Raw genomic sequence first — 27398 nt, 5'->3', positions numbered from 1 at the left:
AACTAATTTACACTCCCATCAACAGTGTAAAAGTGTTCCTATTTCTCCACATCCTCTCCAGCATTTGTTTTCTCCAGATTTTTTAATGATCGCCATTCTAACTGGCGTGAGATGGTATCTCAATGTAGTTTTGATTTGCATTTCTCTAATGACCAGTGATGATGAGCATTTTTTCATATGTTTGTTGGCCTCATGTATGTCTTCTTTTGTAAAGTATCTGTTCATATCCTTCGCCCATTTTTGAATGGGCTTGTTTGTTTTTTTCTTGTAAATCTTTTTTAGCTCATTGTAAATTCTGGATATCAGCCCTTTGTCAGACGGGTAGGCTGCAAAAATTTTTTCCCATTCTGTTGGTTGCCGATTCACTCTAATGACTGTTTCTTTTGCCGTGCAGAAGCTGTGGAGTTTGATTAGGTCCCATTTGTCTATTTTGGCTTTTGTTGCCAATGCTTTTGGTGTTTTGGTCATAAAGTCCTTGCCTACGCCTATGTCCTGAATGGTTTTCCCTAGGTTTCCTTCTAGTGTTTTTATGGTGTTAGGTCTTATGTTTAAGTCTTTAATCCATCTGGAGTCAATTTTAGTGTAAGGTGTCAGGAAGGGGTCCAGTTTCTGCTTTCTGCATATGGCTAGCCAGTTTTCCCAACACCACTTATTGAACAGGGAATCGTTTCCCCATTGCTTGTTTTTTTCAGGTTTGTCAAAGATCGGGTGGTTGTAGATATCTTGTGTCACCTCCGACGCCTCTGTTCTGTTCCATTGTTCTATATCTCCGTTTTGGTACCAGTACCATGCTGTTTTGATTACTGTAGCCTTGTAGTAGAGTTTGATGTCCGGTAGTGTGATGCCTCCTGCTTTGTTCTTTTTGCTTAGAATTGATTTGGCTATGCGGGCTCTCTTTTGGTTCCATATGAAGTTTAAGGTGGTTTTTTCCAGTTCTGTGAGGAAGGTCATTGGTAGCTTGATGGGGATAGCGTTGAATCTGTAAATTACTTTGGGCAGTATGGCCATTTTCACGATATTGATTCTTCCTAACCATGAACATGGAATGTTTCTCCATCTGTTTGTGTCCTCTCTTATTTCGTTGAGCAGTGATTTGTAGTTCTCCTTGAAGAGGTCCTTTACGTTCCTTGTTAGTTGTATTCCTAGGTATTTTATTCTCTTTGTAGCAATTGTGAATGGCAGTTTGTTCTTGATTTGGCTCTCTTTAAGTCTGTTATTGGTGTATAGGAATGCTTGTGATTTTTGCACATTGATTTTGTATCCTGAGACTTTGCTGAAGTTGCTTATCTTTCAGGAGATTTTGGGCTGAGGTGATAGGGTCTTCTAGATATACAATCATGTCGTCTGCAAATAGAGACAATTTGACTTCCTCCTTTCCTAATTGAATACCCTTTATTTCTTTTTCTTGCCTGATTGCTCTGGCTAGAACTTCCAGTACTATATTGAATAGGAGTGGTAAGAGAGGGCCTCCTTATCTAGTGCCAGATTTCAAAGGGAATGCTTCCAGTTTTTGCCCATTCAGTATGATATTGGCTGTTGGTTTGTCATAAATAGCTTTTATTATTTTGAGATACGTTCCATCAATACCTAATTTATTGAGAGTTTTTAGCATAAAGGGCTGTTGAATTTTGTCGAAGGTCTTCTCTGCATCAATTGAGATAATCATGTGGTTTTTGTTTTTGGTTCTATTTATGTGGTGAATTACATTTATAGACTTGTGTATGTTGAACCAGCCTTGCATCCCCGGGATGAATCCTACTTGATCATGGTGGATAAGCTTTTTGATGTGCTGTTGTAATCGGCTTGCCAGTATTTTATTGAAGATTTTTGCATCTATGTTCATCATGGATATTGGCCTGTAGTTTTCTTTTTTTGTTGAGTCCCTGCGGGTTTTGGTATTAGGATGATGTTGGTCTCATAAAATGATTTGGGAAGGATTCCCTCTTTTTGGATTATTTGGAATAGTTTCAGTAGGAATGGTACCAGTTCCTCTTTGTATGTCTGGTAGAATTCGGCTGTGAACCCATCTGGACCTGGGCTTTTTTTGGGTGGTAGGCTCTTAATTGCTGCCTCGACTTCAGACCTTGTTATTGGTCTATTGAGGGTTTCGACTTCTTCCTGGTTTAGGCATGGGAGGAGACTACTGTCCAGGAATTTATCCATTTCTTCCAGGTTTTCTAATTTATGTGCATAGAGTTGTTTGTAATAATCTCTGATGATGATTTGAATTTCTGTGGAATCTGTGGTGATATCCCCTTTATCATTTTTTATTGCATCTATTTGGTTATTCTCTCTTTTCTTTTTTATTAGTCTGGATAGTGGTCTGTCTATTTTGTTGATCTTTTCAAAAAACCAGCTCCTGGATTTATTGATTTTTTGAAGGGTTTTTCGTGTCTCTATCTCCTTCAATTCTGCTTTGATCTTAGTTATTTCTTGTCTTCTGCTAGGTTTTGAGTTTTTTTTGATCTTGCTCCTCTAGCTCTTTCAATTTTGACGATAGGGTGTCAATTTTAGATCTCTCCTTTCTTCTCATGTGGGCACTTATTGCTATATATTTTCCTCTAGAGACTGCTTTAAATGTGTCCCAGAGATTCTGGTATGTTGTGTCTTCATTCTCGTTGGTTTCGAAGAACATCTTTATTTCTGCCTTCATTTCAGTGTTTATCCAGTCAACATTCAGAAGAAAGTTGTTCAATTTCCATGAGGCTGTGCGGTTCTGGGTTGGCTTCTGAATTCTGAGTTCTAACTTGATTGCACTGTGGTCTGAGAGACTGTTTGTCATGGTTTCCGTTCTTTTGCATTTGCTGAGGAGTGATTTACTTCCAATTATGTGGTCAATTTTAGAGTAGGTGCGATGTGGTGCTGAGAAGAATGTATACTCTGTGGATTTGGGCTGGAGAGTTCTGTAAATGTCTATTAGGTTTGCTTGGTCCAGGTCTGAGTTCAAGTCCTGGATATCCTTATTAATTTTCTGTCTCGTTGATCTGTCTATATTGACAATGGTGTGTTGAAGTCTCCCACTATTATTGTGTGGGAGTCTAAGTCTCTTTGCAAGTCTTTAAGAACTTGCCTTATGTATCTGGGTGCTCCTGTATTAGGTGCATATATATTTAGGATCGTTAGCTCTTCTTGTTGCATTGATCCTTTTACCATTATGTAATGTCCTTCTTTGTCTCTTTTGATCTTTGTTGCTTTAAAGTCTATTTTATCAGAGATGAGAATTGCAACTCCTGCTTTTTTTTGCTCTCCATTTGCTTGGTAAATCTTCCTCCATCCCTTTATTTTGAGCCTTTGTGTATCCTTGCATGTGAGGTGGGTTTCCTGGATACAGCACACTGATGGGTTTTGGCTTTTTATCCAATTTGCCAGTCTGTGTCTTTTGATAGGGGCATTTAGTCCATTTACATTTAGGGTTAATATTGTTATGTGTGAATTTGATCCTGTCATTTTGATGCTAGCTGGCTGTTTTGCCCATTGGTTGATGCAGATTCTTCATAGTGTTGCTGCTCTTTACCATTTCGTGCGTTTTTGGAGTGGCTGGTGCTGGTTGTTTTTTTCTATGTGTAGTGTCTCCTTCAGGAGCTCTTGTAAAGCTGGTCTGGTGGTGATGAAATCTGTGAGTACTTGCTTGTTCACAAAGGATTTTATTTTTCCTTCACTTATGAAGCTTAGTTTGGCTGGATATGAAATTCTAGGTTGAAAGTTCTTTTCTTTAAGGATGTTGAATACTGGCCCCCACTCTCTTCTGGCCTGTAGGGTTTCTGCTGAGAGATCTGCTGTGAGTCTGATGGGTTTCCCTTTGTGGGTAACCCGACCTTTCTCTCTGGCTGCCCTTAGTATTTTCTCCTTCATTTCAACCCTGGTGAATCTGATGATTATGTGCCTTGGGGTTGCTCTTCTAGAGGAATATCTTTGTGGTGTTCTCTGTATTTCCTGGACTTGAATATTGGCCTGCCTTGCTAGGTTGGGGAAGTTTTCCTGGATAATATCCTGAAGAGTATTTTCCAGCTTGGATGCATTCTCTTCGTCACATTCAGGTACACCTATCACACGTAGATTAGGTCTTTCCACATAGTCCCATAATTCTTGTTGACTTTGTTCATTCCTTTTTACCTTGTTTTCTCTAATCTTCCCTTCTCGTTTTATTTCATTGAGTTGATCTTCGACCTCTGATATCCTTTCTTCTGCTTGGTCAATTCGGCTGTTGAAACTTGTGCATGCTTCGCGAAGTTCTCGTGTTGTGTTTTTCAGCTCCATCAATTCACTCATATTCCTCTCTAAGTTGTCCATTCTCGTTAGCATTTCGTCAAGTCTTTTTTCAAGGTTCTAAGTTTCTTTGCATTGGGTTAGAACATGTTCTTTTAGCTCACGGAAGTTTCTTATTATCCACTTTCTGAAAGCTGATTCTGTCATTTCATCACACTCATTCTCCATCCAGTTTTGTTCCCTTGCTGGTGGGGAGTTGTGCTCCCTTGTAGGAGGAGAGGTGTTCTGGTTTTGGGTGTTTTCATCCTTTTTGCGCTGGTTTCTTCCTATCTTTGTGGATTTATCCACCTATCGACTTTGTAGTTGCTGTCTTTCTGATTTTGGTAATTTTAAGTCTGCAGCAGCTGAACTCATAAACCCCCTTTTCTTCCCCCCAGGTGTTCTGGCCCAGGGAGTAGTTAGGGCTTTATGTTTTTCAGCTGTGTTGCTGTTGTTTTCCCTGCCCACAAGGTGGCAGTCTAGTCACATTCAGCCTGCAGAGGCTTCGCTGAGCTTCCGTGTGAGCTTCCCTACAGTCCTGTTTATATGGGTGTAGTTAGAACTGCTTCTGCTATGCTGGCCCGCCCCTGTAGTGACGGAGTCTGTAGTGGCGGGTTGTCTTGGTTACAGCAAATTGCCCCGGGAACTGCAGGGTGTTTCCCGATGGAGGACGCCCCTCCCCCACAGAGCTGGACCGTCCCTGGTTCAGCCGTGTTTCCAGTGGGGCCCTCTTTGCACGGGAATCTCTTGGCTTGACTCCCTGCCTCAGCTCCCCTTGCTGGCCCAGAGGGGACACAGTGTCGTTCACTTTGCTCAAGGAGCTGCTGCTCCCTGCCCCCGGTGCAGGCCGAGCAGCTGCTCCGGTCCAACCAGCGGCGCTGGGAACCCGTGGAGCTTCTCCGCCTGTGAATCTCCTGGTCTGTGGGCAGTTAAAATCCGCTGCCCTGTGTGCCGCTGCGTCAGCCGAACCAGCGGCACTGAGATTCGTGGCACGCCCTTGCCAGTGAGTCTCCTGGCTTGACTCCCTGCTTCAGCTCCCCTTGCTGGCTCAGAGGGAACTCTGTCTCCCTTGCTCCGCATAAGAAGCCACTGCCCCCCGCCCCAGGGCATAGGCTGAGCGGACACGCCACTCAAACCAGCAGCGCTGGCGACCTGTGGGCTTCTCCTCCTGTGAATCTCCTGGTCTGTGGGCAGTAAAAATCCGTCTGGAAATGCGGCATCCACTCACCCTCTGCGCCTTCTCTCGGAGCTGCAATCCCGACTTCCTCCTAAGTGGCCATCTTCCCTCCTTTCATTTGTTTCATCTCTTGTCACTTCACGCTTCTGCCTCCAGAAACACTCTGAATTGTTTTAAACCTTTTTCCTTTACCTGGAATGCATCTTTTTCTGTTTGGCCTTGAATATGTGTTTTCCTCACTTCTGCTTCCTGAAATCTTCATCACCCATCCTTAAGTCTTAGTTCACAGGTCAGCTCTTCTGTGAAGTCGTCCCAGATCTCTCAGTCAAAATTACTCAAGAGTTTTTATTTAAAAGATTGTATAATTGCATAAAGTATGTGAGATATTATAAGGACTGATCTTCTTAATTGATTTAGGAATAGAATTCTAATAACAATCCATAAATTAAAAATCATTTGGGGAAATGAGGGGCACATAGGTAAAGGGACTATTTGTGATGAAATCTGAATACAAAAACTTCTGTCATATAAATTTTAGGAGAATCAAAGATAGTGAAAAAGAAACCAGTCCTGCAATCCCAGCACTTTGGGAGGCTGAGGAGGGCAGATCATGAAGTCAGGAGTTTGAGACCAGACTGACTAACATGGTGAAACCCCATTTCTACTAAAAATAGCCAGGCATGGTGGTGCATGCCTGTAATCCAGTTACTTGGGAGGCTGAGGCAGGAGAATGGCTTGAACCAAGGGAGGCAGAGGTTGCAGTGAGCCAAGATCATGCCACTGCACTCTAGCCTGGGCAACTGAGTGAGACTCCATCTCAAAAAAAAAAAAAAAAAGAAGGAAACCAGTCATGAAAATGCCTTCTGGCTGGGCGCAGTGGCTCACACCTGTAATCCTAGCACTTTGGGAGGCTGAGGTGGGTGGATCACCTGAGGTCAGGAGTTCAAGACCAGCCTGGCCATTATGGTGAAACCCCATCTTTAATAAAAAAAAAAAAGAAAGAAAATGCGTTCTTATCATGCTAAAAAGCTTATAGAGATAGTTAAAAGAAGCTATCAGTTTTTATTACTTCTGTTTTTTCAACAAATATTTATTGGATTTATTAGGTGGTAAGTTTACCAAATTATATAAAACCATATATATTTTTTACCAGAATTATTCCAACTCATTTATACTTAATGTACTAATTTAATAAACCTAGTTTAGCGGAAAGAACCCTGGAGCACTGAGATCTAACCTTTCTGTTATTAACTAGCAGTATGATCTTGGCAGGCAAGTCCCTGTGCCGTGACTATTCCCTCATTATAAAACCAGGAGAACTAGCAGTCTCTAAGCATCCTTCCCACTGTAAAAGGGGGGATATCATAGTTCTTTCTATTCAATTAAGTTGTGTGTGTATAGTATTATACAGCATAATGATTAAGAGTTAGGCCTTCCACTAACTCTTAATCATTATGCTGCCTGGATCCAATCTAACTGCCTGGATCCAACTCTAGCTTTTTCATTTACTAGCTGCCCATTGTAGGAACATTACTTAACTTTTCTATGCTTTAGTTTCCTCACTTGTAAAACAGGGATAATAACAATTCCTACTTTATAAAGCTTATATGAGGATAAGATGAGAAATACAAGTAAAGTAATTAGAACAGTCCTGGATACACAATAAATGATTTTTTAAAACTAGCTATTGTTATAATAGGCAGAGTGGGCTGTGCGCCTGTAATCCCAGCACTTTGGGAGGCTGAGGCAGTTGGATCACTTGAGCTCAGGAGTTCAAGACCAGCCTGGGGCCGGGTGCGGTGGCTCACACCTGTAATCCCAGCACTTTGGGAGGCCGAGGCAGGTGGATCACAAGGTCAAGAGATCGAGACCATCCTGGCCAACATGGTGAAACCCCGTCTCTACTAAAAATACAAAAATTAGCTGGGTGTGGTGGCATGCACCTGTGGTCTCAGCTACTTGGGAGGCTGAGGCAGGAGAATTGCTTGAACCTGGGAGGCAGAGGTTGCAGTGAGCCGAGATCGGACCACTGCACTCCAGCCTGGTGCCTGGCAACAGAGCGAGACTCTGTCTCAAAAAAAAAAAAAAAAAAAAGACCAGCCTGAGCAACATGGTGAAACCCTATCTCTACCAAAAAAAAAAAAAACACGACAAAATTAGCTGGGTATGGTAGCAGCGCGTGTAATTTCAGCTACTTATGGGGCTGGGGTGGGAGGATCACTTGAGGCTGGAGGGTCGAGGCTTCAATGAGCCATGATCACGCCACAGCACTCCAGCCTGTGTACAGTGTGAGACTCTGTCTCAAAAAAATAATAATAATAATCAGAGTCCCTAGCACATAGCAGGTTCTCCAGTGAAGATCTGTACCAAGGAAATGACACATAAGCTGTCTTGGAAGATGCAAAGGAGCCAGCTAGGCAGGGTAGGGGTAGAGGTAGTGGGGAGAGGGCATTTCAGTCAGAATGAATAGCAAATGGCCAAACTTGGAGGTGGGAAGAGGAGTAGGAAAGGCCATTGAGATGCAACTTCTGCAGATGAGGCAAGCGCTATACCCTGAAGTACTAAGAAAGCACTGAAGGCTTCTTCACTGTATTCCAAGTACAAAGGGAAGCAGGAAAGTGGCGTGGCCTGATTTATGCTTCTAAACTGTTGCTGTGTGGAGAAAAGGTAGTTTTGCCATAAACTGAAAAAAGGCCAATGCTCACAATTAACAACTGTAAGCAAATTCTTAAAAGTTACTTGTATTATTTAATGCCCTCCCCAACTAATGTTTAAAGAAGGGACTGTACCTTATTGTAAATTAATTAAGGAGATACTATGTGGTATATTACAGCAATGACAAAAATGAGAGGTCACAGTGTGAAATGGAAATACATCTTTCATATGCTAACAGCCTTCACTGTGTGAGTATGAATATAAGAATCTAAACAGCTGCCCAATGTTCTTCCCTGAAAGTGGATGTTAGCCTAAAATGAGTCATTTAGCTATAGCCACAACAGTCCCACTCACTTACATAATCCAGAAAATACTGGACTTAATGACATTATATGTCTTTTGTATTGAACTAGCAGAATCAGAGGTAAGTTAATTGCTAACTCTAGAAATTCCTTTTCACTCAGACCTCTCCCATTCAAAGCCTAGGAACATACCTTATGTGCTCCCAGTCCACACCTTCAAAAAATGGATGACCTTTTATTTCTTCTACTCCACTATTTCCAATTCTATTTTCAGAGTCAATACAAAATCTACAACATGGAAACAGAGAAATTATCATACACAACTTACATCTAAAGTATTCTAGCTGGATTACTTCAAATATTTTTTTTTAAAGCAGTATGATATTTTTCTTTTTATTGATGTTAACTATGTTTATTGTAGGAAATGTGAAAGAAAATAAAAATCATCTGTAATAGCATTATTTAGAGATAATGACTATAAATATTCTAATCTTCTAATCTTTTATAGTATTGAAAATACTGTGTTGATACTATAGTTACTATGTTAGGTCTGCTTTTTTTTACTTGATATACTGAGAAAGTTTGCCAAAGTCACTAAATATTTTTCTATAAATTTGTTTCCTAAAACTTACATATGAAAATACTATAGCCAGTCTACTGTTGAGCCAGTCCAATATTGTTGAACATTTAGTTTTCAATATTAAATACCATGATAAACATATTGTACCTAAATCTTTACACATATATGACTATCTGCATAAATAAAATTCCTAAAAGTAGAACTTCTGGATCAAAGGTCATTTATAGTTTAGGGATTTTTAAAAATAGTATGCAGCCAACTGGCTATTCCCACAAGTTGCCCCAATTTATAGTCCTTCCAGCCATTCACAACAGTACCAAAACACTTCATATTAGTTGAGGAACACATGGAAATTTTTGCTTAAAAGATTTCACGTATATACTTTTCATGACAAGAATCTACTACTAACATTTTCCCTTTTCTCTTTAATGGAATCAGGTCATTGCATTCTAACAGAAGTGACCTTTTGCTTTTACATATATCAGTAACTGAAGCAATATAAGACCTCCTCCCTCTTTTTAATTCCTACATTTTTTTCTGCATACTTCCTTTTAAGAGTTTACATTTTTAAAAACACCTTTATTGATCTCTTTGTATATACATCAGTGGTATCCGCTCTTCCCCCACAAAAGTGAAATGAGTTGTTTAGGTACTTAGGAAGTTTTGAAGACACTATGAACTCCTCTAGGAATTTAACCACTAACCTGAGAATTAAGTCCTTGGCTTTCTCAGATATAGGTACCTCTGGAGGAAATACCAGAGTTTCTTTCCAGTTCATCACTTTTCTGTACGTTTCTTGAGGTGTTTCAGAGCAGAAAGGTGGATATCCTATGTATCAAAGAAATAAAAAATGTTTCATCAGCTTTGTGATCAGTGAAGTTATACCTACCAAACATGTGCTATAAGAAACCAAACTGAGTGCTCTCTTTAACAGTCAAAAACGCCACCATTCATCAATTTACAATAAAATTGCTAATAAAGTCAATAAAATAAAAGATTTAAAGCACTGCTTCCCCTTTTACATGAAAAGCTATGCAGGTAACAATTTTTATACGTGGGAGTTTGGGTTAAATACTTGCCTTCCAGAAACAGGATCCCTGGAGAGCTCACTGGTATTGATCAGTATGCATTTAACATTGGGGGGACATCAGAATTAAGTTTAAAAAACTTCAAATATTTTAGTCAATGATATCTGTAATATGTTCAAATAATGGCACTCAAGGAAATGTATATATTTTGTACATAAATGAATGATAAAACATACCTATTAGCATTTCATACATAATCACTCCCAAAGACCACCAGTCACACAATTTGTTGTAACCAGTCTGCATGAATACTTCTGGAGCAATGTAATCTGGTGTCCCAACTGTGGAATATGCCTACAAAGGAGCAGCTTGTCAAACCAGCATTCTTAACATTGAAAAAATATATATCTGAGGATAGCTTACTACTGGAAAAAGCAATATATAGAGGTGTTAAATTTTCATTTATATTTATTTCACATGTTTATCATGTGCAAGGCTTAGTGGTAGGTAGTGCATCAGATAATATGTTATAGACTATTATTTTTCAGTCTATTTACTTTCCTGAGGGAATGCTGAATTAGTTTTCTTTTCATCACTTGGTTGAACAAATATTTATAGGGTGTCCATATGTACCAGGCGTTTTATAAGAATACATCATTTCTGCCGTCCCCTAGGAAGCTCAGTTAAGTTATTTATATATATAGCCTTCAGTCTATTTCAAATAGAATTAAAAAGTTGAACCTAGAAGACCTGGCTTCCCCACTCACTACTAATGTGTTCTTTGGCAAATTACTCAGTTTCTCTGAGGCTTACCTTTTGCCTACATAAAATTGGAATAATAATACCTGCCCTAGTAGAGTTGATATGAAGATGAAACAATAAAAGGCACGTGCTTTGTAAACTACAAACTACAAAAATAAGCATGAGGTATTTTCATTAGAAATTTAATTCCAGGGTACTGCTTATCTATTAGGAAGCTATGCAGTTTTGAATTCTTAATTTATATGAAATCTTACAAAAATGATTTCTACAAGGCAGTAATTCTCAACTAGGGGTAGTACTCTTGGGGCCATGGTAAATGTATGACTGCAGAGTTTGTCATCTCAATGACATGACTGGCATTTAGAGGGCAGGGGATCCAGGTGCTAAAAACATTTCCTGTCCCAAACACTGAGTCCTCTCTACTTCTCCCTTGGGAAACACTTGATCTAAGGCTTGGTGACTGTTGGCCATGAGAATAATAAAACACACACCTGAGTAATATTGTGTAAATAGGGGGGTACAGAATTCCCCTACCATATTTTTAAGCAGCATTCAGTTTTTCCCTTTAAAAATAGGAAATAAATACAGGAAATACTGCAATTATTCTCAATTGCAAAATCTGATCTAAAATTGGCACATTTTAAAAGTGGAACAAAGTTTTTCTCCTTAATGCATAACTCAATACATTTAAAAATACAGAAATGTTTTTACAAGCATAGGAAGTTTGCAATTACTTAGGTTAATGAGATAATAAACTCAGTAACGCAAAGGTCATTTTATTTGGTTTTAGAGGGTATTAGACTATTATTTTTCAGTCTATTTACTTTCCTGAGGGAATGCTGAATTACTTTTCCTTTTATCACTTGGTTGAACAAATATTTATAGAGTGTCCATATGTGCCAGGCATTTTATAAGAAATTGGGAAAACAAAATCCAAAGGCACTTTCTTAACCCGCAGAATGTTCATGGACCATATTAACAGGACAAAGGGAAAGAGGAAGAATGGGAAGCAATTCTATTTGCTCAGTTATAGAGGGGAAATAGTATGGGGTTAAAAATAATGTAATTCTATATTAAAGGAGTAATTAAGTTTATCAGTGGCAAAGCCAGCTTTTTCTAATTTTATCTGTTTTATTGTAACACTGTTTACATCCCAAACTTCTTAATTTGTTTATAAGAAGTTCTTAGAAACAACCACCTTACTTGCTGATTGATATTTGTTGTATCAGGATTTGTAACACAGATATGAAAAATGGGAATCACAAGACATTCAGTACAATTGCATTCACCTCAGTGAGTTTTATTTAAAGTGCTCATTTCTAGTAAACAGCTTACTCATAGGTATGCTCAGTAAAGTACTGTAAAGTTATAAAGTAAAAACCAACATTTTGCTTTACAGGCAAGGCAACTTAACAGAGAAACTAAGAAAACTGTGTGATTCCAGAAAAAGAGCTATCATTGTTAGGCAGTAAATAGTAATCATTATAAAGATACAAATAATCAAGTTAAAACCAGATAAGATTTGAGAACCAAGGCACAAAATTCTTTCTTAAAAACATGGTTGACTCACCAGTTGTCTCCTGTTCTTCTTCCAAGTTTCTGCTTTCCTCTTTGAGTTCATGTTCTGAAATGCTAATTTCAACAAAAACAAAATCACACATTTACTTCTAAAACACAGTGGATTAAGGAGTGGGGAAAGGGAAAGAACCTTCAGTTCTCTACAGTACTCAATTAAACCAGCTACAATATCTTAACCAGAAAAAAAAAAAAAACTTACAGAAGTCACTTGGTGGGTTGTGTGTGAGATTTCTATAAAATTCAGTCCGGTGAGCTTTCTTTAATCCAGTGCATAAACCAAAATCAGATAATTTTACATGACCCTAAAAAAAAATCCAGTAAAATCAGATTATATTAACTTTGAAAACAAAAAGCCTTATTATAAACTCCTCTGTTAAATGCCAATTATAAATACTGTTAGCTTGGGATTTATACAAGTAAAATGTAAAATTATAAATATCTGATGATGATGATTTTTAAATGTAGAAAATGGAGGGAGATAGACAGCCATATTCCCTGTTATCATTTCATTCCCTAGTCCTCTCCTAGTACCTTATTATATAAAATAATGTTTAGCAATCATCTAAATTGTGGTTGTGGATTTCCAATCACAAAATCAGCTCTACTGCTCTAAAAATTAATCAACAGCCTAGTAATTCACCAGTTTATTCACATGCCTTGGCATCCAATAAAAGGTTGTCTGGCTTAATATCCCGATGGATGAAACCCAACTGGTGGATCGCATCTATTGCCAGAACAGTCTCTGAAATGTAGAACTGTGTTTCCTCTTCTGTCAAGGTGTCTTTCTTCATTAACAATGTCATCATGTCACCTAAATAAAGGAAAGTTAAATATATTATTATTGAAAATGCCTCAAAGGTGGAATACCTTGTAAAAGCTTTCCTGAATTTTTTTTTTTTTGAGACAGTCTCACTCTGTTACCCAGGCTGGAGTGCGGTGATCATGGCTCACATCAACCTCCGCCTCCTGGGTTCAAAAAACTATCGTGCCTCACCCACCCAAGTAGCTGGGAATACAAGTGTGCGCCACCATACCCAGCTAATTTTTGCATTTTAGTAGAGACAGGGTTTTGCCATGTTGGCCAGGCTGGTCTTGAAGTCCTGGTTGCAAGTTATCTGCCTGCCTCAGCCTCCCAAAATGCTGGGACTACAGGCATTTTGGGAAGCTGAGGCAGCCTAGCTAGCTTTCTTGTTTTCAATTTATGATCTACCCAGTATATTTCTAACCATATTTTGGGTCAAATAAAAGTGCCATTGCATAAACACAAGTTTCATAACATTCAATGATTTTAAGGCAGAGGCTATATGAAATCAAATCACAACAGAGCTGATAATGAAGTAATATCTACCACTCAATTTCTGGAATTAACTGCTGAGGAAAATGTCAAACTGCAAAAAAAAAAAAAAAAAAAAAAAAAATCAGAATAAGTACACCTGGAAACCAAATATATTCTTCTTTCAGAGTTTAGTGGGACATTATTGCATTAAAAAAGGCACCTGTGGGGCCGGGCGCGGTGGCTCAAGCCTGTAATCCCAGCACTTTGGGAGGCCGAGGCGGGTGGATCACGAGGTCAAGAGATCGAGACCATCCTGGTCAACATGGTGAAACCCTGTCTCTACTAATACAAAAAATTAGCTGGGCATGGTGGCGCGTGCCTGTAATCCCAGCTACTCAGGAGGCTGAGGCAGGAGAATTGCCTGAACCCAGGAGGCGGAGGTTGCGGTGAGCCGAGATCACGCCATTGCACTCCAGCCTGGGTAACGAGTGAAACTCCGTCTCAAAAAAAAAAGGCACCTGCAAACATTCTTTTGTTTTCAAGGAATTTAAAAAGTTTTAACAGCTTTATCTGTTGTAAACACTGGTGCACTTACAACACAGAATTGACAACTGATTACATTTTTTAATATATTTTTTGAGGCTTTAAAAATAGGGGGCCAGGCATGGCAGCTCCTGCCTGTAATCCCAACACTTTGGGAGGCTGAGGTGGGCGGATAACTTGAGGTCAGGAGTTGGAGACCAGCCTGCCAACATGGTGAAACCCCATCTCTACTAAAAATACAAAAAAGTTAGCTGGGCATGGTGGCTGGCACCTGTAATCCCAGCTACTCAGGAGGCTGAGGCAGGAGAATCACTTGAACCCAGGAGGCAGAGGTTGTAGTAAGCCAAGATCCACACCACTACACTCCAGCCTTGCCAAGAGAGCGAGACTTCGTCTCAAAAAATAAAAATTAAAAAAAAAACAACAAAAAAAAAAGAAGAATTATTTGCCCTCCATTGCCATTCTTTTCTCCTTGCCCTCTTTGCTAAGCAATGATTATCATGGATTTGGTGTGTATCCTTCCAGCTTATTTTAAAAATATGTTTTCATATACACATATATTTAAAAATAGATTATAGTCTTTTGCATTTTTGAAAAATTTACATAAATGTTATCAATCTGTACGTGTAATTCCAAAGCTTAGTTTATTCACTACACTCTGTTTCTGAGATCCTACTGTTGAACCAGATATAGCTTACGACTTAACTACTGTAAAATATTTTATCACATAAGTATGCCAGATTTGACCATCCATTCTTCTACCGATGGGCATTTATCTTGCATCAATTTTTTACCACTGTGACACATGATGGAGAGAATCTCTAGGGAACACAACTGGTTGTGGAAGTGCTGAATCTTAGGACACATGCATTTTCAGCTTCACTGGCTATCTCTAAACTGCTCTTCATAAAAGTTGGAGATAATTTACAAGAGGACAGTTTCCCCCATAGCCTCACCAATACTCAGTACTGTAGATGTTCAGTGATTTTACTAAACTGAAGAGTATGACATGGCATCTCATTTTTGTTTTAATTCACATTTCTCTGAATACTGGTGAAGATGATAATTTTCCTATATATTTACAGACTAGACGGAGTTTCTCTTCTGTACATTGTCTATCATTTGCCCTTCGGTTGTCTTTTTCTTTATTGACTTATTTTTCTTAACTCGTGACTTATGATATAGTTTGGATATCTACCCCTCCAAATCTTATGTTGAAATGTGTCTCCAGTGTTGGGAGGCTGGCCCTAGTGGAGGATGTTTGCGTCATGGGGACAGATCCCTCACGAATGACTTGGTGACCTCCCCACAGTAACAAGTGAGTTCTCACTCTATGAGTTCTTATGAGAGCTGGTTGATTAAAAGAGAGCCTGGCATCTCTCTTGCCATGTGACACACCTGCTCCCTCTTCACCTTCTACCATGAGTAAAAGCTTCCTGAGTCCTCACCAGAAGCTGAGCAGATGTTGGTGCCATGCCTGTACAGCCTGCAGAACCATGAGCCAAATAAACCTCTTTTCTTTATAAATTACACAGTCTCAGGTATTTCTTTTTAACAACACAAAATGAGGTAACACAACTTATAACAATCTAATTATATACAGTGAACCCAGACTGGTAATACTTAAAATGTGCTAACTTTATCATTCCTTCAAAATAATCTGTTTTGTGATCAAAATGAGCATCAATATGGTAGTAAATATTTTTAAACTGTGACTATGTAAAACCTCAGAGCAAGGAATATAAAAGTAAACTTCATCAATAAACTTATTATTGCATATAAAGATGTGCTTGTATCAGTCTGTCATTGATACCATGTTTGCTTTTACCTCCAGGGAGAAATTCCATGATTAGATAAAGATTCCTCTTATCTTGAAAACTGTAAAACATCTTCACCACCCAGGCACCATCTGCTTCTACCAAAATATCTCTTTCTGCTCGGATATGGGCCACCTAGATGAATAATTTTGAAAAAAATTATTGTAAACACATCATACGTTTGTCAAGCTCATGTCTTACGCTTAACCATCCATAACAGTAATGAAAGAAAGATGGAGTTTCAGAAGATTTGAAACATGTATGTTCATATTCTCATCAAATATTCTCATCAAAGTTAAAAGTAATAAGCAATGCCCTGTAAATTGGTACAGCAAAGCCAAGCTTGGCTAAAAATAGCAAACTATTTTTAACTGTTAAACAAAGATTATGTTTTTTTAAAAGTAGTAGTAACAATTATAGTAACTTTATATTAAGTTATTGTTATAATATAAAACCTCTATCATATCTACAAATGGTAGCTACAGGAAATTCATGTAACTTTTGGGGGATTTGCTACTGATTTCTTGGACACATAATCACTAGAGATACTATTATGTGAAAATGTTACGGACTGGAGTATTTTATAAACTGGATAATTTATGGAGTTGGTATAACTGGTCAGTTTGCAGGTGCTTTTGCATTAATATATTCACATACTTTTTCCAAAGGTTAATAATAAGATTTGATTTATGCTTTTGCTATTTTCACTGTGCACTATTATAAGCTCTGGTCCAAAGCACATGAGAACATAAATTTGTAAACATTTTCATGATAATAAAATGTAATCTGCTTAAAATATCTATTTGGAATTACTGCCTAGTGCAGTAAATACTCAGAGATCAATGCCTAAGAGTTGAGGAGTAAGAACTTGTTTTCTGGCATGAAAATATAATTTCTACGGATCTGTTTCATTAAGTGAAAAATGGTACCAAGAGTACCTACCTGTTACCTTTCATTAAGCAATTTAAGGTGGTAAGGAAAAGTCCTAAACTTTGGTGTTGCATCTGGTGTGTAAGAAAAACAACTACAACATAAACTTGGCTTGATTATTTTTAAATGATTATAAAGCCAAATTACAGGATATGTTTCCAAAACAGGACCCAAATGTTGGAAAGTATAACGTAATGTTAATCTGGTACCACAATAGTGGGGAGATTAGTTGCTACTTAATTTTGTGAGGTGGTTTGCATTAAAATGAATGTGATAAAAGTTAAAATCTTGATGTATTAGAATTGAGTAGAAAAAAGGTTTCTAAACAAAATTCAGTGGTAACAAATGCAAATTAATTCATACAGAAGGAAAAAAAACCCTCAAAATGCAAAAGCAACAAGACTTTGGGCTACAGTGAAACTTCTGCACCCGCTACCTCCCCACAGGAAAGAGCAGTGGTCCAGAGGCTCCTTAACTTCCCACAAAATATTCTAGACCAAGGGCTGTCCAGTACAGATGTAATACAAGTCACGTACGTAATTTTTAAATTTTCTAGAAGCCACATACAGAGTGAAATTATTTTTAATAATGTAGTTTATATAACCCAATATATCCAAATATCATCACTTCAATATGTAATCAATAGAAAAATCATTGAAATATTTTATGGTATTTTTTTTTTTGCACCTAATCTTATTTGCTGGATATCTCAATTTGTGCCTAGTAGGGTGGCTCATATCTACACTACAGCTTGAACTAATTGCTTCCTTCGGTCCTTCCTATTATACCCTTTGTAGGACTAATACCATTATGGATAAGTTAGATTCCTATTGACCTGCTTGTCTCTGAGGCTATGCATCTTTACCTACATCCTTACTCCCATTATTATCTACAGTTCTCTAATTCAACTCAATATCTCAACCTTCCTTGCTTTCTAAACGTCTTCCCTCTGGAGTATCATAGCCTGTCATCAACAAAATCCCCTATAACCCTGTCTCTGGATGGTTCCTATTACCTTTTTACCCTAACTGAACTAACTATGCTAATGGGTTTCACTTTAAATTCATGACTGCAAAACTCAGTGAGCCTTCAACTGCATTTCCTTAGGTCTGTTTTCCCACACCTAAAAATGACCATTTCACAACTTCCCTCCTTAAATCTTCAAAAAGTCATTCCTTCTTTACGCAAAGCTCACCCCCTGGAACTGGATTAAGGCACAGGAAACATGGAGAGAGCCCAGAGTATTTACAAAGTTACAGATTTCAGAAATATGTAAAATCAGCAAAATTCTCAGAAGACTAGTTTTGATTATTTGATATGTGATAGGGATTGTGGGTGCTGAGAACTGTCCTTTATTTTCACTGTAGTCAGAAAAGGAGGTATTTCAGAAGTTATGGACTGAATGTTCGTGCCTCTTTAAAATTCATAGAAAAAAGCTTTAATCTCCATTGAGGCTGTATTTGGAGATGGGCCCTTCGGGAAGTAATTAAGGTTAAATGAGGTCATAGGGGTAGAATTAGTGTCCTTATAAGAAGAGACACCAGAGAGTTCTCACTGGAGTGTGTGTCCCCACACACACCAAGGAAAGGCCATGTGAAAACTTAGTGAGAAGAGGGCCGTTGGCAAGCCAGGAAGAGAAGCCTCACCAGAAACCAAAACCTGGCTGAAGCTTCATTTTTGACTTGTAGTCTCCAGAACTGTGAGAAACTAAGTTTCTGTTGTTTAAGCTAACCAGCCTGTTGTGTTCTGTTATGGAAGTCTATGCAGACTAATACAGAGATTATAAATTTGGAAGAAACCTTAAAAGAACTGAGAAACACTAAAACAGGCTATCAAAAAATTAATAGCTTATGTAGTAAGATGTGTAAATTGCTTCTTAAAAATTCTAACATAAACACTCTAACACCTAGTCAGTGGATGCTCCTTTGTATTACATGTGTTAAAGAACTCATACCTGCTCTTTTTCAAGCATATCAGCCTTTCTCAATATCTTCATTGCATAGATATGGCCTGTATCTTTCTTCTGGACCAACCGCACCTAAAATATAAAAACATGTTATAAATGTTAAACAGTCACTACTATTTGTTCAGGAATCAAAAGTAGCTTCCCTTAAAGAAAGCAGGAATTTGCCAGTGTTGGTATTTCAGGAATACACACACACACATATATATATACACACATATATATATTTATATATACACATATATACATTTATATATACACATATATACATATATACACATATCTTTATATATACACATATATACATATATACAAACACACATATACATATATATATTTATTTATTTATTTTAGATGGAGTTTCACTTGTCACCCAGGTTGGAGTGCAATGGTGCGATCTCAGCTCACTGCAACTGGGTTCAATGGATTCTCCTGCCTCAGCCTCCTGAGTAGCTGGGATTACAGGCACACACCACCATGCCCAGCTAATTTTTCCATTTTTAGTAGAGACAGGATTTCACCATGTTGGCCAGGGTGGTCTCAAACTCCTGACCTCAGACGATCCACCCACCTTGGCCTCCCAAAGTGCTGGGATTACAGGTGTGAGCCACCATACCCGGCTAGGAATTATATTTTAACACACATTTTAATTATCCTAAGATACATATTTGCAGCAGTAGTGACTTTTAAAAAGAAGCACACCTCTCCAAAAGCTCCTCTTCCTATAACTTTCAGAGACTCAAAGTCATCCAAGCCAAGTCTGGTCCTTTTGAGACGTAAGAACTCTGTTTCTTTTCGAGCGTGTTGTGAGCGACGTAACTTTTTCTATTAAAAAAAGATAATTTAAAAGGATGATTTTATAATCAGGTTGAAGGAACTTATAGCATTAAAAGATGATATACATAAAAATAAATGATAGCACTAATATATAATATACTATTAGACTAAAACAATTTAAGGAAACTTAAAAACATTTTTTTTCTTTTCTCTCTGTCCTTATTTTTAGTGGAGGAGAGGGAACTTCTTAAAATTTCTAACAACCTCCACTCTCGAGGTGGAAAGTTAAATATCTCATTTAACTAGTCCATCATATTTGTGTATATATGTATAACTTATTCTTTATATGGTAACTTAATTCCATAAATAAAAATTAAATGTTAGTAAATTTTAATAGTATTCTGATACTGATTTTTATTGTCAGGAAATATGCTTTGTTTTAATTCCTTAATTTCCAAGGTTGCTCTTTCACAACTACTGAGACTTGTGACAATAATGGTAGTATTTCCATAGAGATTTACTTGTGGTAGAATTTACTCTTGCGCAAATTTTAATAAACTGCTTGAGACTTGGCATACAACTTCCTGAAAATATAAAATTGCAAAAACAATTACAATAAGTCATTAAAAGTCATTAAAATGGCTGGGCATGGTGGTTCACACCTGTAATCCCAGCACTTTGGAGGCCAAGGCGGGTGGATCACCTGAGGTCAGGAGTTCAAGACCAAACTGGCTAACATGGAGAAACCTTGTCTCTACTAAAAATACAAAAATTAGCTGGGCGTGGTGGCGGGTGCCTGTAATCCCAGCTACTTAGGAGGCTGAGGCAGGAGAATTGCTTGAAACTGGGAGGCAGAAGTTGTGGTGAGCCAAGATCACGTGACTGCACTCCAGCCTAGGCGACAGAGTAAGACTCTGTCTCAAAAAAAAAAGTTAAAATATCCAAGTCAGTAATTTCATAACTGATTCTAAAAAGACCACCAAAAATAACTGCCATTAATAAGTAACAGTGTGAAGTACCTGAAGGTTACATTTGGAACAGGCATTTATTTTATTGTTCTAAACTTCATTTTTCCCCCTCACCAATCAAAATTCTGTTTTTTGACATAGCTCCTAGTAGACGTAACACTAAGTGGAAAACAAACAATATCAGTGAAAAAAATTTAACACCTGTTCATCTTCAACTGACTCCTGTCAAGCTTTTAGTGGTTCAGTTAGGATAGAGAGACAAATCAAAATGACAGTAACAGCTTAGAAACACTGCTTCTAAATGCAGCTCATGGTATAGCCCCTCCCTATTCCTGGGTATATCTGTTTTTAAAAGGGATAGGTGAACTATTAATTAAAAATATGCAAACCTGTATTATCAATGCAATGGAATTCTGATACTTCTAACAAAGTTAATCTAAGAAGTTGAAATCAAGAAACTATGTCTTCAAAAAGCTAAATGAAGTTACACACCAAGCCACACCAATGGTGTAAAAATTATGACAGTAATGAAGGATAAAAATCAAGTACACAAATTAACAGGCTTTGCCTAATGTCTTTTTCCACATCTGATATTGATTATAAACTACAATGATACTGTGGAAAAAGTAAGCAAGCAACAATGAAAGATAATTTTTTTCAGTAAGAAGTGGGGCAGGCGGGACACAGTGGCTCATGTCTGTAATCCCAGCACTTTGGGAGGCTGAGGCGGGTGGACCACGAGGTCAGGAGTTTGAGAGTGAGCCTGTCCAATATGGTGAAACTCCATCTCTACTAAAAATACAAAAATTAGCTGGGCGTGGTGGCACATACCTGTAGTTCCAGCTACTTGGGTGGTTAAGGCAGGAGAATTGAGAATCGCTTGAACCCAGGAAGTGGAGGTTGCAGTGAGCCTAAATGCACCACTGACTCCAGCCTGGGCAACAGAACAGGACTCCATCTCAAAAAAAAAAAAAAAAAAAAAAACTGAGGCAATAAATAGGCTGGTACAGTGGCTCACGCCTGTAATCCCAGCACTTTGGGAGGCCGAAGAGGGTGGATCGTGAAGTCAGGAGATGGAGACTATCCTGGCCAACATGGTGAAACTCCATTTCTACTAAAAATACAAAAATAGCTGGGCGTGGTAGCGTGCACCTGTATTCAGGAGGCTGAGGCAGGAGAATCGCTTGAACTTGGGAGGCAGAGGTTGCAGTGAGTCAAGATCATTGCACTGCACTCCAGCCTGGGCTACAAAGCGAGACTCCAGCTCAAAAAAAAAAAAAAAGTCAGGTGATTCAGGAAATTAAGTAACCATTATAAAGATATAATAACCATTACTCTATTCACTTAAATACTATCCAGACCTAGTGGCTAGTTTAAAAAGCAGATTTCCATGATTATGGAATTACAGTGATTTTTCTCTTTTAAATATGTTTTATGGAGCTAAAACTACATTGATATAATTAAGAAAACAAAAAATGTGACCTAAAGCAATAGGGAAGACTATTTTTTGCTTCTTTTTACATAAATGCAATGACGAATACCCTTTTTTGCACATAGTAGGTGTTCAAAAATATCTTTTGAATAAAAAAATGAATTACTAGTAAAACAAAAGATAGCTCTAAAAAGTAGCTGATTTTAAATTTTAAGACTAATTTTTAAAAGGCCACTTGGTGGCACTATAGCATCATGTCCTTTATGGAAGTAGTGAAGAGGTTCTTTTTTTTTTAAATTACATAAATGAATAAGTATAAGAATTTTGAAGGATATTTTGAGTCTCTCCCTTTATAGATTATAAAACAGTACAGATGGATATAGTTGCAGAAATCCTGCCTAATCTGAATGGAAAAGATGACCTTGCTATACAGTTTCATAAATTGTCTAGTAGTTTGTATAATGCAGCAAGGAAACAATTTATGTGATTTTGGGCACAGCCATTTAACAGCAAAAAGAGAGAGTCACAAGTGAATGGAACACATAATTCTATAAAAATGAGCATCACCTATAACATTGTTACATTACTTAAAAAAATATCGATTCCATGGTTTTAGTCTTAGAATCAGTGTTGCAATCCAGAAGTAGTTGAAGCAAATTCATGTTAAAAAGAAAAAAGCTGTTTATATATCTACTCACAACCTGTATAGATTAAGTAGCCTTGAAAGACAAATAGTATTCTTGTGGCAATCTCATCCTTTCCTCTCCAAAGAAGACAACAAAATCTGTGAACAGCGTAACATTTCACGAGTCTCTTTTATAGCTTGTACTTGCTTATTTTCGTTTTTCGTTACAGTAAACAACATTCCATGTTATGGGATTTTCTTAAGTGAGATGAAACTAGAAAATTATTTTCTTCCTTTCTCCATTCCTTTTTAAATGGGTGCTCCTCAAACTCTTGATCTGTAGGGTGGCCAGTATTTGTATAAGATAGACAGTGCATACAAACATTTTCAGATGTAAAAGGTTCAGCTAGCAACTTCATTTTATTTTTATGAAGTTATTTTATTTTTTATAAAACCCACCCCACATAAAGATAGCTGTGATGTACTTTATATTAAGGTTGAGAGAGTTTGTCTATTTTATAGAATTTGATATAACCCAGGCTCTAGCATGGGGCCTAATAAACAAACCAACGGATATATTTGATTTGGACTGCAAGTTGTTTTTCAAAACAGGTGATTGGTGATTCCGCAAAAACGTCCAGATTTCCAGCTTCTCTGGAAAAACAGGGCCTTGGTCACAAGGGCCAAAGGTAGCAAACCCCTTTAGATGAGCCTTGGTTCTCTAATTTGTCAGTCCCCACCACTGATGCCAGTCCCAAGGAGACATGTCCAAGTAGGCTGGGACTCTTGTTTTATTACAGCAATGTGAAAAGTGGTATGTCTTTGCCAACAGATAAACCGAAGATCAATATTTAGGAAAATGACAAATATTTTTTAAAGAGAAAACAGATTAATCTATTTCTTTGTGGAAGCAAAAAGAATCATGTAAGTTGAATATGAAAACAGTATATCTGGATCAAAAGAATATAACTTAAGATGCCACTATGAAACCAATCTGGCCAGCTTGTCTCACTTATGTCGCCTGTTTAGTGCTTGGGCATCTGTTTTTGTAGTCTCTTTCCTACACTTCAAATTAAGATCTTATGTTTAAGATTTCTATATCAAAATAATGATGTACAACATATTAATATGATTATATGGTTATTGATTATAAGAATTTTATATTAATGACATGTAAATAAGATAATTTTAAATGTAAAAACATTTGAGTCAACTAAGTTACCACCTTTCATATGAATAACAAAATACTGTATTTGATTTAAACATTGCAACTATAAGGAACAAGTACAGTCCTAGGAAAGGTACAGAGAAGATTAGATATTGATTTGATTTCAACTAATCATTTGATGGTCTACTCTTTAAATATAGAAACTCTTTTCTCATCACTGAAACCATTATACTTTTTTTTTTTTTTGAGACAGTCTTACTCTGTCACACAAGCTGGAGTGCAATGGCAGGATCTCAGCTCACTGCAGCCTCTGTCTCCTGAGTTCAAGTGATCCTCCCACCTGAGCCTCCTGAGTAGCTGGGACTACACACACAGGACACCATGCTTAGCTAATTTTTAAAATTTTTTGTATAGACAAGGTCTTACTATATTGTCCAGGCTGATCTCGAATTCCTGGGCTCAAGTAATCCTCCCATCTTGGCCTCCCAAAGGGCTGGGATTATAGGTGTGAGCTGCTGCACTCAGCATGTTAAACTAATTAATCTAGGTTGTGACTCCCTATTGCCTAGTACTAAAGTATACCTTTCTTACTAAACTATTCTAAACCTAGCTTTCTGAGGTGTGCTATCAACTTACCTCACTATTTCGTTTATTACACCCTTTATAGCTCAAATGTAAATTCATTATTCTGTATATGTATTCATTATTTTGTATACACTCCTTATAGCTCAAATGTAAATTCATTATTCTGTATATGTATTCATTATTTTGTATACACCCTTTATAGCTCAAATGTAAATTCATTATTCTGTATATGTATTCATTATTTTGTATACTACCCATTCTTTAGAATCCAAATCAATTGTTACTTCTTCTATGAAATCTTTTCTGATCCTCAGAATTAGAGGAAAAGTCTTCTGTATATTTTCAAAGTTCACCACAGTCTATTATATGTACATATTTTTACATACGCTCACTCTCTCTCTCCTAATCTAAAACTCCTTGAGGGTAAACGCCATTGTTCATTTATTCAAATATTTATTCTAGCTCTCTGCCAGCCAGCTGTGGAGATGTAATGCTCAACAAGATGTTATAGTGTCTAGTCTCTGGGAAGACTGTATTTTAAGGCTCCGATGGGGACAGAAGCAGTAGAATGCAGAAGTACCTTGAGAGGTTAAGGAAGATTTCCCAGTAGAAGTGATGCCTGATGTGAGGCCCAAAGCTGCTTCTTTGCCCAGGCTGGAGTGAAGTGACATGATCATAGCTCATGGCAACCTCGAACTCCCAGGCTCAGGTGATCCTCCTGCCTCAACCCCACCAAGTAGCTAGGACTACAGGCACACGCCACCACACCACGCTAAAGATTCTTGAAGAATAATGGGAGTGGGGTAGGAGTAAGGAAGAGTTCCAAGCAGCAGAAAGAGCATGTGAAAAGGTCCACAGGCAAGACAGGGAAAACAAAGAAATTCATACTGGTCAGCATGGGGGACGGGTGACAAGAGGCAAGGCTAGAGAGAGATAAGCAGAGGACAACTAGTGAATCATCGTGTATACCAATGTTAAAGAGCTTGCCCACATCCCAAGATAAGGGAGCCAGGGAAGGATTATTAAGCAAAAGAGTGACGTGATCAAATCTATTTTTAGACTGATTACTCTAGCTGCAGTATGCAGAAAAACTGGGTGTGGGAAAAGGGGAGACCAGCTGGGGATAGTTATTCTTCAGGTTAAAATATATGGTAGTTTAAACTAGGGTAATAGCACTGGACTAGAGAAGTAGATGGCTTTAAAAGAATATTTAGAGCTGGGCGCGGTGGCTCAAGCCTGTAATCCCAGCACTTTGGGAGGCCGAGGCGGGTGGATCACGAGGTCAAGAGATTGAGAACATCCTCGTCAACATGGTGAAACCCTGTTTCTACTAAAAATACAAAAAATTAGCTGGGCATAGTGGTGCGTGCCTGTAATCCCAGCTACTCAGGAGGCTGAGGCAGGAGAATTGCCTGAACCCAGGAGGCGGAGGTTGCGGTGAGCCGAGATCGCGCCATTGCACTCCAGCCTGGGTAACAAAAGCAAAACTCCGTCTCAAAAAAAAAAAAAAGAATATTTAGAAAAAAATTTAGAAGAGTTAACAATTAGTTTATTCCTCCTGGAGCCTACCTTTCTCGTTCTACACACCTAAAATACCGTAGGTAATGTTCTCTAAATATGTGTTCTTGGAATTTAAAAAACAACAAATCAAACAAATAAAAAAACTGCCTTCTTCTAAAGATATCCATGACAGCAACAAAGTAAGAAGCCCATATTCAAATGGTAAAATCCACATTATTTTAGTTATAAAATACCTGATGTCAAATGAATGAAAAAGTCACTGGGGATGCTTTTGTACAGTAATTATAGGTAATTACATTACCTCTTCATCTGCTAATCCTTCTTCTTCCATGGCCACTTCTAATTTCTTCTGCCTTTTCAAAGGAAAAAATAATTTAAATTTTAAACACATTCCTAACTATTGCTACTTAAGAAGTACACATTTATTTATTCAAGTTAACCACTTCAGTTTGCTATGCTAAAAAAAAAACTTTCAAGTTGGATCAAGATAATCACTAAGAATAGTTTTCCTTCTCAAAAAACAAACCCAGATTTTGCTTTCTCATACTGGCCAAGTGAATAATTTACTTCTAAAGCTTACTTCACTCTCCTGCCTAAACGAACTGTTGGCAATAACTGATGTTCTAATATGGAAAACACTGCTATCTAATGTTTAATCCACCAAAATCATTAATATTTCTCAATGTTTATATTAGAAATATAAAAAGATGACTATAATGACTAAAAGTATAAAATTTTAAGGTAGACATCCCTGGTTCTAACACTTATTAGCTAAATGATCTTGGCTAAGTCCCTCACTTAAACTTTAAGCTCAGTTTTCCTTCATTTATCAAGGAAAAATGTTCAGTGCAATTGTGTGTATTTTATTATATTAAAATTCTTTGAAAATTGGAAAGTCATACATGTATATTTTAAAAAACCTACTAGCTACCAGAACATCTGCTTTTCTAGGTACAGCCAGGTTCAATTATTCATTTTTTTTTTAAATGGCATCCTTGAAGTTAGTTAAGCTAAGCATTTGGGATGAGGGCAGTGTGGATGAAGCAACTAAAGCTAGAGAGATGGCTGTGAAACACATTTTGCAACTCATTTCCAAGTGAATATTAGTATTTTATTTCTATTGTATTAGTTTTCCCTAAACATAAACCCAGCAGAACTCCTCCTAATTAGTTTTGGAGTGTGTCAGAATAACACTAAGTTTCCAGGATTTGGGTTTAAGGGTTAAGGACTGAAACCCTCCCACAAATTTTTTGATATTTGTTATTCATGGCTACATGTCCAAAGGTCAGCTTTTTCCTAAACCATCATTAAGATCACTTATTTTTCCTTCTTATGGAAGATTTATAACATTTAAAGCCTGTTGATACATCAGCACCACACTGGAGAGGATGAGGCCTAAAAGCATATTCTCCACCACAGGCTCCCTCAGTGCTTGTCATAGGCACCTACCTTGGTGCTTATTACAC

General features: G+C 37.7%; 1 protein-coding gene across 4 annotated transcripts in view; it reads right to left on the bottom strand.

Annotated features, from left to right (window-relative positions):
- Positions 1-27398, bottom strand: part of STK38L (serine/threonine kinase 38 like) — a 120339-nt gene that overhangs the window by 6387 nt on the left and 86554 nt on the right. For all 4 annotated transcript variants that reach the window (XM_064377372.1, XM_012457194.3, XM_064377370.1 and 1 more), the window contains exons 3-12: positions 26234-26285; positions 19559-19681; positions 18848-18931; positions 15975-16098; positions 12984-13138; positions 12527-12629; positions 12320-12381; positions 10224-10341; positions 9664-9787; positions 8572-8667 (exon numbers count right to left, since the gene is read on the bottom strand). In XM_064377372.1, coding sequence (XP_064233442.1) covers positions 8572-8667; positions 9664-9787; positions 10224-10341; positions 12320-12381; positions 12527-12629; positions 12984-13138; positions 15975-16098; positions 18848-18931; positions 19559-19681; positions 26234-26285 — 1041 coding nt within the window. The remainder of the gene's footprint in view (positions 1-8571; positions 8668-9663; positions 9788-10223; positions 10342-12319; positions 12382-12526; positions 12630-12983; positions 13139-15974; positions 16099-18847; positions 18932-19558; positions 19682-26233; positions 26286-27398) is intronic.

The sequence above is a fragment of the Aotus nancymaae genome, unplaced genomic scaffold (assembly GCF_030222135.1).
Source record: "Aotus nancymaae isolate 86718 unplaced genomic scaffold, 86718_ANA_hifiasm-v0.15.2.pri h1tg000016l, whole genome shotgun sequence".
Lineage (NCBI taxonomy): Eukaryota > Metazoa > Chordata > Mammalia > Primates > Aotidae > Aotus > Aotus nancymaae.
This window is presented reverse-complemented; position numbering and strand designations above follow the sequence as displayed.